The following is a 16,945-nucleotide window of genomic DNA, read 5'->3' as shown; positions in this document are numbered from 1 at the left end:
TCTTCTTCTTCCTTCTTCTTCTTCTTTCTTCTTCTTCTTCTTCCTCTATTCTGCCCCTCAAACACCTTTTAAATTTTCACCCCTGACAGTAAAAGCACCATATTGAGGGTGTATTTTAGTTAGTTTTAGATTTTTTTATATAACCACAAATCTAGTTCATACAATTTAAAGTGTCAAATTAATAGGTACCACGGTTTGTCATTTTCTAGGCTGTGTTTGATGTTATGGATTTTGTTAATTATATTACTTTAGCCAAGATGACATAATTCTGCTAATCACAATTGTGTGTTCTTGGGCCAGGGATTTAGCTCAGAGGTTCTGCCACCTATCTTGCAAGTGCAAGGTCCTGAGTTCGATCCCCAGTACCCCCCCAAAAAAATTATGTGATCTTTCTGGTATACCAAGACAGAGATTGCCTAAGGGTCTTAAAAAATACTACGGGAGAGTGTCAAAGAACCAGGGGCTGGGCCAAGTAGGCAGTAACTTCCCATGATCAGTAAACTGAAGAGGTAGAATCTTGCAACAGACCCAAAACCCCAAAGCCAGCTAAACCTGGAAGACATCTCTGAGAAGTAGTCTTTTCCTAAGGGTTCTAAATACTAGCAATAAAACTACTCACCATAAGCAATTTATAAGCATCTACTTAAGAATTAAGCTAAAAAGAAAATAGAAAATGAGGAGACACTTAACATGCAGCTCCAGACTTTCAGCTCACAAAAGGCAAACCCAGGCAGAAATGCAATGGAACAATCTGAAAGCCATCCTGATGGACATTCTGAAGTGACAGCAGTGGAACTAATAAAGCAGATGAACAGGGCTCTAGAAAAAAAATCAAATCAGAAACAGTTTGTCAGATAACTACAGAGATGGTGACCATAATGAAAGACATGCTTAGTGACTCTAGAGCAGATACAGGTAAATGAAATAAAGTAAAATACAATAAATGCACTCAGGAAAATGATAGAAACTATGAACACCCAGCACAGAAAAGAAATAGAATCCATGAAACAGATTCAAACAGATATCCAGGAGATTAAAAATTCTATTGAGAATATATGCAGCAGAATGAGACAATATGAGGACAGAATATCAGATATAGAAGATAAGATTGTGGTTACCGATCATGAAAAGAAAGATTTATTAAAAATGTAAGGGACCATTAGAAATCAATCCAGCAGTTGCTAGATGATGCAAGTAAGAATAACATAAGATTGACTGGAATCACTGAAAAATCAGGAGATAGTGCAAATAATAAAAAAAACATTCACAGAAGTAATGGCAGAAGACTTCCCAAGCATGGAAAAAGAATTAAATAAGGCATATAGAATTGCAGTTAGTAATGATAAAAAAAAAAAAAAAGATGTAGGGCTGGGGATTTAGTTCAGTGTTTCCACTGCCTGCCTTGCAAGCACATGGTCCCAAGTTTGACCCCCAGTATGAAAAAAAAAAAAAAGAACTACAACAAGGTATGTAGTGGTCAAAATTCCAGAAAGGAAAACCCATCAGATCATAGCAGATGTCTCAACACAATCCTTCAAGTCAAGGAGAGCTTGGAGTGAAGTATTTCAAGCCCTAAAAAATTGAATTTTGGGAAACTTTAATGGTGCTGTCAACTTTGAAAAAAGTTACCCCAATTTATTGTGTTGAGTTGGCATTGTGCAGAAATGGACAGCCATATTGGTCTAGAAATGTTAATTTTTTTTCCATGTGTACAGGGGTAACACATCATACTAAATATGTAAGGTCATATCTACATGGGTTTGATCACAGAAACTAATAAAGTATTCTCTAAATAATGAAAAAAAGAATAAGATAAGACTACAAGAGCAAGAAGCAATTTAAATATGTTAAGGGACCATTTTCATCTTCAGAATTAAGGATTATTTTAATCTTACATCATTGCCTTTTCTCTTTTACTTTCCTTTTTAGTTTTATTTAAGGATTCCCTATTTTTAATGTTCATACAGAGATTTCTTTAACTGAAATACCAAATAGTTTCTCTGGTGTGGAAAACTATAATAGTACACAGGATCCTAATGAGATAATTAATAATGTGAAATAGGAAGTAAAGGGCTAAATGTGTAGGGAAAGTGGGAAGGGTGGGGGAAAGGTAATAAGGGAGAGGAAAAAAATATGAGAAACTGAAAAAATAGAAATAAAGTGAAAAAACAGAAATAAAGGGGAGGGAGGATGGGGTGAAGGGAGGGCAGGGACAAGGGGAAAATGAGAATCAAGACCTGTCATGTAAAGGTACAGGATCCCAATAATGAATATAACTGTATTGTATACCTAGATTGTACCAATAAACTCAATAAAAAGAAAAAAAAATACTCCAAGATTGATGTACTCCAAAAAACTGTCTTTCAAAATTGATGGAGAAATAAGATGCTTCCATGACAAAGAACACCTATGGAAATTCATGAACACCAAACCACCACTCCAAAGTGTTCTTAAGGATATTCTAGAAAAGGATTACAAGAATTACACCTTCACAAACCCCAACAGAATAAATCCACCAGGCAATGTAAGAAGTTAAACAAAAGAGACAACAAGGGAGCCAACATGAAAATAACATAAGAATAAGTAAATACATATCAGTTATAACCATCAACATTAATGGTCTCAATTCACCAATCAGAAGAACACTGGAAGACTGGATGAAGAAGCAAGATCCAACAATTTGCTGCATACAAGAAATACATTTAATTCAAAAAAATTCATAGACTGAAAATCAAAGGATGGAAGACAATACTCCACGTGACAGCAACCCAGAAAAAAGCAGATGTAACTATTGCATTTGCGGACAAAGTCAATTTCAAGTCAAGACTGATTAGCAGAAACAAAGAAGGTCACTATATCCTTGTAAAGGGAACAACCCAAGAGGAAGAGATGACGATTATAAATAGATATGCACCAAATAGTAGTGCACTCAACTATATAAAACATATTAACAGACATGAAAAATCAACTTAAGCATGAATACAACTATAATGGGAGACCTCAATACCCCACTGTCACAAACAGATCAACTAGACAAAAAGCCAAAAATGAAATACTACAACTGAACCCAACTTTGAAACAATTGAACTTAGTGGATGTCTACAGAGTGTTCCACCCCAAAATGTCAGAATGCACATTCTTCTCAGCCGAACAGGGGATATTCTCTTAAACAGACCACATACTAGCTCATAGAACATGCTTAAATAAATGCAAAGAAATTAAAATTATCCTATGCATACTATCAGACCATAGAGCAATGAAATTGGAAATCAGTGGCAAAAGAAACCAGAAGAACTTCGTAAACACAAGGAAATTAAATAACATCCTCCTTAGCAACCAGTAGGTCACAGATGAAATTAAAGAAGAAATTAGACAATGTCTACAATTAAACGATAATGCCAATACACATACCAGAACTTATGGGATACAATGGAAACAGTCCTATGAGAAGAATTTATAGCAGTGAATTACCATATCAGGAAAACAGAGAGTGTTCAAATAAACAACCTAATGTTGAACCTCAAGGTTCTAGAAAAAGACAAGCAAGTCAAACACAAAGCTCATGAGAGGGAGGAAATTATAAAAATCAGCAGAAATTAATGCAACGGAAACTGAAACTAGGAAAACTATACAAAGAATCAGTGAAATGAAGAGATGGTTCTTTGAAAGACTAAATAAAATTGACAAAACCTTAGCCAACCTCAAAAGAAGGAACAAAAAGACATATCCATAAAATGAGGATGAAAAGGGTGAAATTACAACAGATCCTGCAGAAATCCAGAATATTATCAATACCTACTTTGAGAACCTGTAATCTAAGAAGATGGAAAACACAGAAAAATTAACCTGAGGTTTTCTTTGTTAGTAGGTTTTTGGTTATATCTTCAATCTCATTGGCTGATATTGGTTTATTTAGAATTTTTATATCTTCTTAATTCAGCTTTGGTAATTCATATGTATCTAGGAATCTGTTCATTTCTTGTGTTTTCCATCTTGTTAGAATACAGGTTTAATAAAATCTGTATCAAAATTCCAACAGTCTATCTAACAGAATTAGAGAAAACAATCCTAAAATTCATGTGGATCCAGAAGAGACCTAGAGTAGCAAAGGCAATTCTGGGCAACAAATACAAGGCAGGGAGCATCACAATTCCTGCCTTGAAATTCTACTATAGAGCTACTGTAATAAAAACAACATGGCACTGGCAAAAAAAAAAACACAAAAACAAACAAACAAAAAGAAACAGACCTGAGGATCAATGGAACAGATTAGAAATACATAAACAACTCCAGAAATATTCAGCCACCTTGTGTTTGACAAAGGAGCCAAACACCTTCACTGGAAAACAGATATCCCTTTAATAAATGGTGCTGGAAAAACTGGCTTTCCACATGCTGAAGACTGAATGAGACCCATATCTTTCACCATACCTTAAACTAAAATCCAAATGGATCAAGTATCTAAATATTAAAACAGAAACACTAAATCCACTAAAAAACAGAATAGATAGAACTCTTGAAGACATTGGTATAGGCAAAGGCTTTATAAACAAAACCCCAATTGCACAGGAATTATCACAAAGAATCAACAGCTGAGATCTCATTTTATTTTATGTTTTGGTACCGGGGATCAAACTCAGGACCTTATGCTTGCAAGGCAGGCAGTGGAACCACTGAGCTAAATCCCCAAATCAGGGATCTCATCCTTTTAAAAAGCTTTTGCAGGCACAGCATGGTGGCGCATGCCTGTAATCCCAGCACTCGGGAGGCTGAGGCAGGAGGATCACTGTGAGTTCGAGACAGGCCTGGGCTACATAGTGAGTTTCAGGTCAGTCTCAACTACATAGTGAGACCTTGTCTCAAAAAACCAAAAAAACAAACAAACAAAAAAGCTTTTGCAAGTGTAAGGTTGAGTTCAATCCCTGGTACAAAAAACCAAACAAAGAAAACAGGTTTTGCACAGCAAGAGAAACCATGAACAAAATGAAGAGACAACCACACAGTGGGGGTGGAATCTTCACCACCTATTCCTCAGACAAAGACTAATGTCTAAAATATATAAAGAACTCAAAAAATAAATAAATAAATCAAAGGCCCCAAATTTAAAGACCCAATCCAAAAAATGGACATCTGAAACGAATAGACACTTTTTAGATGCAGAATTGGAAACAGCAAATAAATATATGAAAAATGTTCAACATCACTGGTCATTTGAGAGATACAAGTTAAAACAATGCTGAGATTTCATCTCACACCAGAAAGAATGGATATTATCAAGAAATCAACCAACAGGCCAGGGATGTAGCTCAGTGGCACAGTGCCCCCACCTGGCAAAAGCAAGGTCCTGAGTTTGCTTCCCAGTACCAAAAAAAAAAAAAAAAAGAAAGAAAAGAAAAAGAAAGAGAGAGAGAGAGAAAAGAAAAGAAATAAACCAATAATAAACCCTGGTGGGGCTGTGGAGGAAATGGAACCCTTCTCCACTGTTTGTAGGAGTGTAGACTGGTGCAACCACTGTGGAAATTGGTGTGGAGATTACTTGAAAAACTAAACCTGGAGGTTTCATTTGACCCAGCTATTCTTCTTGTTATCTTCCTGCAAGAATTAAAAATAATCATACCATAGTGATATATATACACCTACATTTATAGCAGCAAAGCTAAATCTTGGAAGTGGCACAGATGCCAATTAACTGATGAATGGATAAAGAAGAAGTGGGGTGTTTTGGTTTTGGTTTTGGTTTTCTTGAGACAGGGTCTCACTATGCAGTTGAAACTGACCTGGAATTCACTACGTAGCCCAGGCTGGTCTTGGACTAACAGCGATCCTCCTGCCTCAGCTTCCTGAGTGCTGGGATTATAGGCCTGCACCACCACGCCCAGCGGCTTCTTTTCTTGTTGTTTTTTTTTTCTTTCTTTCTTTCTTTCTTTTTTTTTTAAATACAATGCAGTACTGCTCTGCCATAAAGAGGGGTGAGCTTGAGACGTTTCTAGGTAAATGGATGGACCTTGAGACCATACTCTTAAGCGAAATAAATGTGGCACACGTTTAAATGAATAGTATCGTTTCTCTGATGTGAAGAACTCAAAGTGGAAATAAGGGCCAGAATGTATACTACATATTGGGAAATGGGAAGAAAATGTTTAAATGGGAAGGGTAACAAGGGAGAGGAGAGGGGAACTGGAAGGAAAGGACAAGAGAAAAAGAGAGAACAGGAGGAAAAGATGGAAGCAAGGCTTTTGTATATAACTTAGGGGAAAAGTGGTCAAAGAGAGAAGACAAGGGGAAAAAAAGAAGCAAGATATATCATGCACAGGTACAAGTTCCCTACAATGAATGTGATCACTATGTGTATCTAAAATGTACCAGTACATGTTTTGCTTAAAAAAGAAGACTGCAGGAGCAGAGGGATTAGGGATTAAACCCAGGCAGGACCTTTATACTGAGCTGTATCCCATGCCTTTTTTAGGACAGGGTCTTGTTAAATTCCCGAGGTAGAACTCAGAAATCCACCTTTTTCTCCTGCCTCAGCCACCCAAACCGCTGGGATTATAGACATGTGCTACTAAAAACAAAACAAAAAAAAAACTTTTTTATTTTCTGGTACACTGAGAACTGAACCCTGGAGTGGGTGGGTATGACTAAACAATATACCCAGCTTTTTTTTTTTTTTGAGACAGGGTCTCACTAAATTGCTGCTGCTGTCCTCAAATTTTTAATCCTCCTGAGTTGCTAGAAGTATATGTGTGAGCCCCTGCACCAGGCTCAAAAATATTTTTATAACTGGGTATGGCTGGACATGGTGGTACAAGCCTATAATCCTAATACTCTGGGAGGCCGAGGCAGGAAGATCACAAATTCAAGCCCACCCTGAGCAATGTGATAAGAACATTCCTCAGAATTTTTAAAAATGTATGAGGTTGGAAATGTAGCTCACTATGAAGGCCCCAAGTTCAATTTCCACTACAGTACTCAAAAAAAAATTATGTCTAAATAAATGGAGACACAAACTATCTATGTATTGAAAGACACCATAATATTAGAAAGATGTCATTTCTCCTTACATAGACCTATAGAGTCAGTACAGTCCCAAGCAAAATTGCAAGTGGTTTTGGACACTGATTAGCCAAATTTATATGCAAAACAAAAAGCCAAGAGTAATTCCGTTTACCTAAATAAGGAAAAGATAGAGAGAGGACTTGCTGGAACAGATACAAAGATAGCTCATGAAACTATAGTAATCAAGACAAGGGGATTTGATGGGAGGAAACAACCAAATTCAGGAACAAGAAGCAGAACCACGAGTGAATGAAAGAACATGTTAAATCACAAAGGCAGCATCTCAGAGCAGGAGGAAGACACATGTCAGCACGTGGCATAGGGAAGGGTGGCATCTGTACAGGAAAACAGAAGGATGCCTCTGTCACACTGCACAAAAACCAATTCCAGCTAAATCACACATCTATGAAGATTTTATGATAAAAGCAGCATCTGAGATTATCTTTTTGATCTATGACAATGATTTGTGGACATTAAGATAGATAGCACATTTACTCTTGTTGTTGTTGTTGTTTGTTGTTGTTGGTACCAGGGATCCAACTTGGGCCCTTGTACTTGCGAGGCAGGCGGCAGGCAGCACCACCGAGCCAAATCCCCGGCTACTCATTTGTTTTTTCTTTCTCTCTCCCCTCCTACTTGCCTATAAGCTTCATGAAGATAATAATTGTTCTGTCTCCTGCGGATGCTTTACTTGAAGCAGTGTCTGATGAATAGTAGCTACTTGATAATTATTTTTTGAATGAATAAATGAAATGAAGTACCCCAAAGAAATTGTTTGGGGGATTGTTGTTTTGGTGCCAGGGATTGAACCCAGGGCCTTGCATGTTATATGTGTGAATTCTATCACCAAGGTACACCCTGGCCCCTGTAGCAGTGTTTCTTAAATGGAGACAACATTGCTTCCCAGGGAACAGTTAGCAATATCTGGAGACACTGTTGATGATCACACCTGACAGAAGAGGGTCTTTCCTGTCATCTAATGGGTGGAAGCCAGGGATGCTACAGAACACCCTCCAGTGCACAGGACCCCTTGGTGACAAGGAGTTAACTGGTCACGATGCGCAGTGCAGAGGTAGAGGTCTAAGGTTAGGAAAAGGTCTAAGGTTAGGGAAATGTCTTAGAAATGTTGCTAATATCCAGCACTCGGGAGGCTGAGGCAGGAGGACCACTGAGAGTTCAAGACCAGCCTAGGCTACATAGTGAGCTTCAGGTCAGTCTCAACTACATAGAAAGGTCTCAAAAAACCAAAAAAAAAAAAAAAAAAAAAAAAAAAAAAGATGCTAAAAAAAATTCTATTCCTATAAGTCTGACTGCTAATCTTGACAGTATTAAAAGTAAGAATATCTGAAGCTAGACAACAGTGGGGCACATCTCTAATCTCATCTACTCCTGAGGCTGAGCTAGGAGGACTGCAAGTTTGAGTCCAACCTGGGAAATTCAGAAAGAATCTGTCTAAAAAGAAGAAGGAAGATGTAGGAGGAGGAGCAGGAGGAGGAGAAAGGAAGAAAGAAAAGAAAGGCAGAAGAAGAGAGAGAGAAAGATAGAATGGGGGGGCAGAATGTACTCAGTGTGAAAGCTATGGGTTCGCTCCCCAGTTTAAATATATATATATTATCTGACACAGGGCACGGTGGCATATGCCCATAATCCCAGTACTTGGGAGGCTGAGGCAAGAGGATTATGAGTTTGAAGCCAGCCTAGGACTTCTCCAGGGGCGAAGAAGGACACCTCCTCCCTATGCTAGGGTACCTCACACTGAAGTCCTACCCAAATGGCCCTCTTGTGCTCCTGTGTACCCTCAGGACTTCCACATGGCAAAGGCCAGTCTAGACTACATCATAAAACCATTTTGATGATTTTTCTTTCTTGTTTTTTTTTCTTTTGTTTTCTTTTTTCTTTTTTGGACCTGGTCTCCCCATGTACTCCACTCTGGCCTTGAACTTGCTGCATCCCTCCTGTCTGGAGACTGCTTGGATTACAGGCATGGGCCACCACACCCAGCTTTTTTTTTCTTTTGAGACATAGCTGTGCTCCGGATTTTAGGCTGACCTCTAACTCTGTAGCCCAAGATGGCCTAAAGCTCCCAGCAATCCTTCAGTTTAGCCTCCCAAATGCTAAGATTAGGGGTGTGCACCACAAAACAAGTCTTTGTTTTGTGCATGTTCTGCTTGTACCCAATAGTATATGAACCAAGAATTGGGTGTTTTATTAAAAATTTTCTGTCGCAGGATCATCTATGCTTCATTCAGCCTGTTCTTGAACTCAGGTGACCCTCCTATCTCAGCATCCTCAGTGCTGGGATTACAGGCCACCACTCTCACTTAATTTTTTTAGAAAAAACTCTTGAGATAGGATTAAATCAGGTTGATAGGGTTTGAGGCTATTTGCCTTACAAGGCGGTGAGCTTGGGTGTGTCTGACACGCCTTAGGGTGGATGAGAGACACCTTAGGGTGGGTGATCTGAAAGCCTAGGGCTGGCGATAAAAAGGCCTGAAACACAGGAGGTAGCCACAAACCTAGAGAGAGATAGGCCCCGAGGTGCACAGCTGAGCAGCTAAGACTCAGGACTGTTCTCCAGGACACAGGACACTTCCACCCTGCCCTGGAGCCGCTCACACGGACCTCCAAGCCAGGAGGCCTCTGTGCTCTTAGAGTGCGCAGAACTTGCCCGTCCACGACCCCGGACTTGTAGTCTCGAGGAGGTGAGTTGTAGTCTCGAGGAGGTGAGGGTTCCGTGCACTTGTGGTCATTTTTCTCGGTACACTACCCATGGTGACCGCAGGTAAGCGGCAAGCCCCGCGAGTTTCCAACCTGCTGTCTTGTCCCACGGCATCTGGAGCGCTAGTGCTCAAGGACAGAGCTGAGGTGCAGAGACTGGGCCAGAAGCTTGAGGAGGCTCAGAGCCCAGGTTCCTAGCGGACCTGAGCAGCAGGGCGAGGCCAGGGCCTTCCTTCACTGGTCTATTCATCCACTATTCATCTGTCAGGCACCATTGGGTAGGATGAGGAGACAGCAGTGAATAAGGAACAGTCAAGTGCGGCCCCACAGAAGCAGAGCAGACCTGAACAAGTCGTCTGTTAGCTGCTTGCCCTCACCGTGTGATCCGCTTAGGAGCAGCACCAGGGCCTGGGTGGAAAGGCAGGGTCTCGGTCAGGATTTTACTTTTTTAAAATTGAGTTTATTGGTACATTTTAGGTGTACAGTGCAGTTACATTCATCATTGGGATCTTGTACCTTTACATGACAGGCCTTGGTTCTCATTTTTTCCCCATGTCCCTGCCCTCTCTTCACCCCCTCCTCCCCTCCCGATTTACAAACACTTTATTTCCATTTTTCCATTTTCTCATTTTTTTCTTTCCCCTTATTACCTTTCCCGTATCCTTCCCACTTTCCCTACACCTTTAGCCCTTTTCTTCCTATTTCACATGGTCAATTATCTCATTAGGATCTTATGTACTGTTATAGTTTTTCAGTCAGCATTTAAACGGTATCTGGGAGCTTGGTGGTAGAGGACCAGGGCGCCATGGAGCAGCACAAAGTTGGAAAGGCAAAGGGCACCCCTTGTTGGGTGAGGGTGGGGCGGGACCTCTGAGGAGGTGGCCTTTCAACAAAGCCCAGGCTGGCCAGGGACTGCCTGGTGTGTGGAGAGGTCAGGAGATCTGCAAGCCCGGGGACTTGGAGTATAAATGCCCTGCCTGAGAGCAGTGGAGCCAGAAGGAGGGAGTGAGGAGACCATGCTCAGAGAAACCAGGGACCTCCGGACAGTGGCACAGCACGTTGGGCCTGTGACTTTACCTAAATTATGTTCTGTGACTCAACTCGGGTTCTTCATGTGCAACACAGGAATAATAACTTTCACATTTTTAACACAGTAAATTTCACCTTCCCCTGTTCTTTCACCTGTCAGAAGACAGAATTAGAACAAATTTGGCTGGCAGCTATTACTTGACTTTTATTTGTTATTCTAAATTACACAACACCTTATTCTGTGAAATGGTCAGATTGTTCGGGTGAGCTAAGCAGAAGAGTTTAGCTTTAGAGACACAAACAGAAGGGAGGTGGATTTATACCTTCACAGTCGTCTTCCTAGTTAGGGTCAAAGCAGAGGGGCTCCCTCCTAAGACCAGCTAAAATTGACCTATTTGAGTATTAGGTTCTTACCTCACTCTCCTGATTTCTTGGAAAGTTAGAGAAAACTTAGTTTCCATTGGGTGATAGCGAATTTCAGCATGAGTAACTCCATTTGGGTTTGGCCCACTGTGCCTAATGGGAGCCCTAAGGCCAAACCAGTGGCCTTTTATAAATTTTACTGGACCCACCCCAGCTATTAGATTTAAGATAATGTGACTGCAGTATGAGTGACTTGGGTATATGTTCAGTGGTCTACTTTTTTCCTTCATAGCAAAAGAATACATTTAACAGAAGATTTTCTCCCATTTTCCCTAGCAGAAATCCATGTTTGATACAATGGAGGCTTCTAAGAGAGATGAATCTTTCCAACATGAGCTTCAAGATTATATTAGAAGACAGAAAGCCAGAGGATTACAACCAAATGTTACCTTTAGACAGGTGACAGCAGATTCTGCCCATAAAGCAAGGGGTCCCATTTGGCCCAGACCTCCAGTGCAGGACCAGCAACCCTACTACCAGAGAACCCCCGGGTTCCCTACTTCCTACAGAGGGCCAAAGACAGTGAAAAGACAGGTGCCTCCTTGGCCTAAAAGCCATCACTCAGGACCGAGGCCAGGCTCTCTACATCGCTATCAGAAAAATCAGGCCCATTTCTTCAAAGGCCAGAGGCTCCCATGCCCTGTCTACTTCTGGGAGGATCCCAGCAGGTTCCACTGGTCACGGCATCAGGACAGAGGCCAGAAGAGGAGGCATGGGGAAGAGCCAGGAGAAGGAGCCACCACCTTGGAGCCCCAGCATGCAGAGCAGCATGGAGAGGGAGGGGCTGGTGAAGAGAACAGGAGCCTTGGCGTGAGAAAGGCCAATGGGGAGCCCGTGGATGCACAAAAGCCCAAGCACAGGAAGCAGAATGACCGAGATGGACAGGACACCACCAAAGCCAGAAGATGGTCCCTCAGGGTAGAGGGGTTTCAGGGCTGCATTCCAGAGATGGACCTGTGGAATGAGGCAGTCCTGGGTGGCTATTACTGACACTTGGGCATATGGGGTCCCAGCATTTGAAATAAAGTAGGCATTTGAAGTTGTTGGAAAGGATGGGATAAAGAACTTTTGAGCATCAGATTAACGTCTGGCTGAGTCAGGAGCGCTGCACCCATCTCGTGAGAAAACTCCTAGGCCTATTAGGGCTGGAATAATCCACCCCTCAGGTGTGTAGAGATCTGACCTAGACAGATAAACTGTTTCTCTCAAAAACCTCTAAAGTCCTGACTCCATTCGCCTCAGCCCCTAAAGCATACAATCCAAAAGCAAATATGTGGCCCATAACGATGCGCCAAATATCCCGACTCCACCCTGGTTCCACCCCTGCCTTACCCTATCCAATAGTGATCCAATAGCGCCACCCTGGCTCCACCCCCACCTTACCCTATATAAGCCTGTGCATTTCCTGAATAAAGTGGAAGTGTTCCAGAAACCTCCCTGGAGTCTGTGGTGATTCTGCGCCTTGCCCTCCCAGTCTGGGCCCCCTGAAGGCTGTTCCATGCAACAAACCTTGAAACAATTAATCTCTGACCACTTTTAATTTGAGACAGTCTTACTATGTAGTTCATGCTGACCTTGAACTGCAGTCTTTCCTTTGGAAGAAAAAATCTTGTCCACACTTACACACTCTTCAACTATAAAATTCACATGCTGTTCAAATAGAAAACCCAGATAGTTATAGAAAGGTGAAAAACTAAAACACAGAAGTCCTAGAAGAAAATATACAAAAACTTGTTTTGAATCTTGGCGTATAGAAGACATTTCTGATAAGTAAGGCACATTTAGTCATGGAATATTAAATGACAAATATTTCATTTAGTTGTCAAAATATTTAGAATTTCGGTAAGGCAAATTTTGGTGAAAAAAAAAACATGTACCAAAAAAAATTGTTTTCTTGAGACAGGATCGCTTTGTGTTCATACTCATGGTGGTCCTTCTGCCTCAGCCTCCGAACTGCTGGGATTACCTGCTGGGATCACCTGGCTAAAACAGAAATGTGTTTTTTAATTAATAATAATATAAATGTTTTGAGCACTTTATCAAACATTATTCTATGATCCATGCATAGCTACTCATTCCTTTCTCATAATAGCCTTATGGAGTATTTTCAGTTTTTTGCTGAGGCTTTATTTTTATATAATTCATGTAATACATAATTCACATTTACAGCAACATCACAACACCAAAAATGATTGTAGAACATTTTCACTAAATAAAACCCCAAAAAGAAACACTCTGCTCTTTAGTTATCACCTCTAATCTTTCCCAATGCACCCAGCCTTAGGCCACCACCAACATGATTTTTGTTTGTATGTATTTTCTTATCCTGGAAGATGCCTGTAAGTGTATATAATCTGTGATGACTTCTTTCATTTGGTACGATGTTTTCAAGGTTCACCATGTATTATGTATTAGAATTGCACTCACTTTTATGTATAACAATGGGACTTATATGGACATACCACTTTTTCTTTCTTGCAGTGCTAGGGATTGAACCTAGGGCCTCAGGCACACCAGGCAAGCACTCTACTCCTGCTTATTCACTGTGGGAAATGACTTCATAGATTGGTCTGGTTGGCCAGTTGGTTTGATGTTATTCTCTGCCAGTAGTGGGAAAGGGAGTATCACTGCAAGGTGGAAGTAGTAAGGAGGGACTTTACTTTTTATCAGGCTTGTCTTTTTTGGAGGCAGCAAGTCCATGCGTGTGTGTGTGTGCGCGTGCACACGCGCGCGTCTCCTACCTGAAATCTGTGTCCCTCAGTAAAACTCTTGGTCACTAGTGGGCTGTGTGACCAAGTTCTCTCTTCAGAGTGTGAATCTCACTCTCAGTCATGGGAAGAGACCTCTCCAAGTTTCTGTTTCTTGTTTACCCTCAGCACAGGAAGGAAAAAAGCAGGTGGACTACCACCCACAGGTCATATCCAGCTAGCCACATGCTTTTAGTCCCTGGGCTCAATCCTCACTACAAAGAAAGTTGTCAACCCCTCTCTTAGATCTTTCTTGTATGGTGGTAGACCATCTTTTATTACCTAACAGTTCTTATATTTAATTTTCTCAGCTTGAATTATTGGTGCGGTTGTAGTCTCTTGATTTGGCCCTGACTGATTGAATCCTACTAAACAAGTAGCTTTGGGCAATGAATAAGAAAATATAGACATTTTTGTGATCCTGGGGATTGAATCCAGGGTTTTATGTATCTTAGGCAAGTGCTTCACTATCAAGCTAAGATAATAGAAGCCTACTGGTAAGATAGGTATTTGCCAATTCATTTAGTCAATAAACACGTATTGAATTCAGTAATGGTTTTAGGTGCTAAGAGAGAGTGGAGAATGAAATCAATGCAAAAAAGGAAAGGAGGTGAGGAGAGGGAGAGGGACAATGGAAAGAAGGACAGAAAGAAAGGAGGAAAGAAGGAAGAAAGAGAGGGAGGAAAAAGGAAGACATTGATCTGTAAGTGGAGCTCCCTTCAGGGCTTGTGTTGGGAGGAATAGAAAACTTACCAGAACCTGATTCTGGATTCACTGAGTCCTCCAGGATTCAGGAGGAGCTGTTGTTTGCCATTTGGTGTCATCCTGCATTTGCAGGACATCTGGCACCCCTTGTTCCCATCTACTAGATTCCAGTCAAGACAGTCATCACAGGCCAGGACAAATCTATGAAAGACTTTTGCTCTAGGGCTCCAGCTCCCACCATGAACACCTCACTTCACCCTCTAGAGTTCATATGAACTAACATTCGAGCCATGTCCCTGAAGACAACCCACAAGACAGGCAAGACTACTGTCCCACCCCCATTTGTCAAATGCGGACATCACATCTGGGGTCTGGGAGAGCCAGGGATGGCTGTACCCAAGGTCCTCTGAGGTCCAGCCCACCATTCAGCCCACTCACCTCTTTCCAAATATCCTTTGGGCTATGCTTGGTCAAAGCACATCGAAGGACACACTCACTGTCCAGCTCCTCCCTCCATGTGCTCTGAAAGAGAGCTGCCATTCCATGCTAAAGCACCTATGAATCCCTCTCCAGTTAATCTCCCTCTGACTTGGAGTTTTGTTTGCCTTATGTACAAATTAACTTACTTTCTACTTGTAAAAACGATTACACTTCTCTCTAAAATAAACTTATTATTTCAGGTTTTTTTAAGAGTCTAAAGAGAATCCCCTCAATAGATGTGGTATCACACCCCTGTAATCCCAGCATTTGTTAGGCTGAAGCAGAAGGACCGCCATGAGTTCTAGGCCAGCCTGAGCTGCATAATGAGATTCTGTCTCAAAAAATCAAATTGTAAAAATTTTTAAATAAAGCAAATACCCTCTGGGAATGCGGTTGTGGAGAGGTTACAGCAAAGAATGAATAAGGGTAAAAAGAAGAGCCTAAATCAGGCCTTCCTGACTCAAACACTGAGAATATGTTAGGCCTTGTGATAAAGATTAGAATAAAGAGTAATTCAGGGGAAGTCTGGGGAGAATTGATGAATAGTGGAGTCTACAGAAACACACAGCATTGGAAGCGTGTGTGTTCTCAGAGATTCCTCAGAGGCTGTGGTCTGGTCCAGTTTGATCAGCAACAACAGCCACTTGGTGAATGTGTGCCTGTTTCAGTAGAGCCTCTCATCGTCTGGGCTCCCAACTTACATGAATGCTCTTTTCTGAAGGGTGTGTGTGTGTGTGTGTGTGTGTGTGCGTGCGCACGCGCATGACTCACTGTGTTCCCATTAGCCAGGGCTGCTGGGGCCTCAGGCAGCTGGAAAAGAAACTTTTGGGTATGCACTGTCCTCCCAGGGGTCCAGTAAGCCCAGGACTGAGCTTCTACCCCTTCCCAGAAGTTGGCCGGGAAGGAGGAAGGGAGGAAAGGGAGAGCAGAGAGGGAGGAGGTCAAGAGGAAGGAGGGAGAAGGAAGGACAGCCCTACCACACTGGCCCTGCCTGCCTGCAGTGGGCAGACTTCTGTCTGGTCTCAATCCTGGGTCCCTGCCCCACAGTGTCTCAGGCTGTAAGACACGCTGGCAAAATTGTCTTCCTCCCAGGTGGGTGTCTACACCTGGTTCAGGTGGAGCAGGCCCCACTCTCTGGGTCCCCAGACTCATAGGGATACCCCAGTGTCTGTAGATTGGGTGGAAGGCGACCTCACAATGGCAGCGGCTGGAAGGTGGGATGCCTCTGTTTGGGAGTGTCCTCTGGGCAGAAATGAGTAGTCTCAGGTGAGAGGTGGCAGCACAAATGACAGCCAGAATGGGGGGGGGCTGAGTCTAGGTAGATGCTCTCTGCCATTCGGAGGAAGTTCCCTTGTACCCCCTAACTGTCCGCCAGCAAGTGGCTAATTGGGGCCCAAGCCCAGCTATCACAGACAGCCAACTTAGGTAGAATTCTGTAGGCAGTGAGATGGGTAGGCCCTCCACAGAGTCAGGACAAAGGTGAAACACATCACAGCCGTGGCCAGAGGTGCATCTATTAGACACCAGGCCTCAGGATGAAGACAAGGGGGCCATGTGTGGCTGCACTTTGACCTCTAACAGGAGATGAGAGGCCAAATGGTCCCCTTGCATGCTCTCCAACTCGGAAACGAATTTTCCAAAGCCTTTGTTCACTTCCGCTGCACCTGATACGATTTCTCTGAGTGGGAGGGAGTCTGCTTTCATTTCTCTGATTGGTAATAGTGGAACCACTAATCCTTTAGTCCAGGAGCTTTAGTCAATCTATTTTTGTATCTGCTTGAGCTCCC

The 16,945-nt window shown here is 42.0% G+C and overlaps 1 protein-coding gene and 1 long non-coding RNA gene across 4 annotated transcripts in view; one reads left to right on the top strand and one right to left on the bottom strand.

Annotated features, from left to right (window-relative positions):
* LOC104863277 (lysine-rich coiled-coil protein 1) overlaps positions 1-12,425 on the top strand; it is a 17,201-nt gene extending 4,776 nt beyond the window's left edge. The window contains exon 2 of one of the 2 annotated variants that reach the window (XM_010625643.2): positions 11,506-12,425. In XM_010625643.2, coding sequence (XP_010623945.1) covers positions 11,512-12,216 — 705 coding nt within the window. In that variant the 5' untranslated portion in view covers positions 11,506-11,511 and the 3' untranslated portion in view covers positions 12,217-12,425. Of the gene's footprint in view, positions 1-11,502 lie in introns of both variants that reach the window. The other variant, XM_010625644.2, reaches the window with a different exon arrangement.
* A 707-nt stretch (positions 12,426-13,132) lies between these two features.
* Positions 13,133-16,303, bottom strand: LOC104863279. Of its 2 annotated transcripts, XR_780517.1 has the most exons (5): positions 16,136-16,303; positions 15,930-15,968; positions 15,117-15,211; positions 14,727-14,879; positions 13,134-13,209 (listed from the first exon to the last, which is right to left on the bottom strand). It is a non-coding gene; the product is annotated as an uncharacterized LOC104863279 (long non-coding RNA). The 2 variants fall into 2 exon arrangements; XR_780518.1 differs by lacking the exon at positions 14,727-14,879 and having other exon boundaries at positions 13,133-13,209.
* Positions 16,304-16,945: the final 642 nt, after the last annotated feature.

Source organism: Fukomys damarensis, unplaced genomic scaffold (genome assembly GCF_012274545.1).
Source record: "Fukomys damarensis isolate Sample0158 unplaced genomic scaffold, DMR_v1.0_HiC HiC_scaffold_2, whole genome shotgun sequence".
NCBI classification, from domain to species: Eukaryota; Metazoa; Chordata; class Mammalia; order Rodentia; family Bathyergidae; genus Fukomys; species Fukomys damarensis.
Note: the sequence above shows the minus strand (reverse complement) of the source record. Positions and strands in the feature narration are given on the sequence as shown.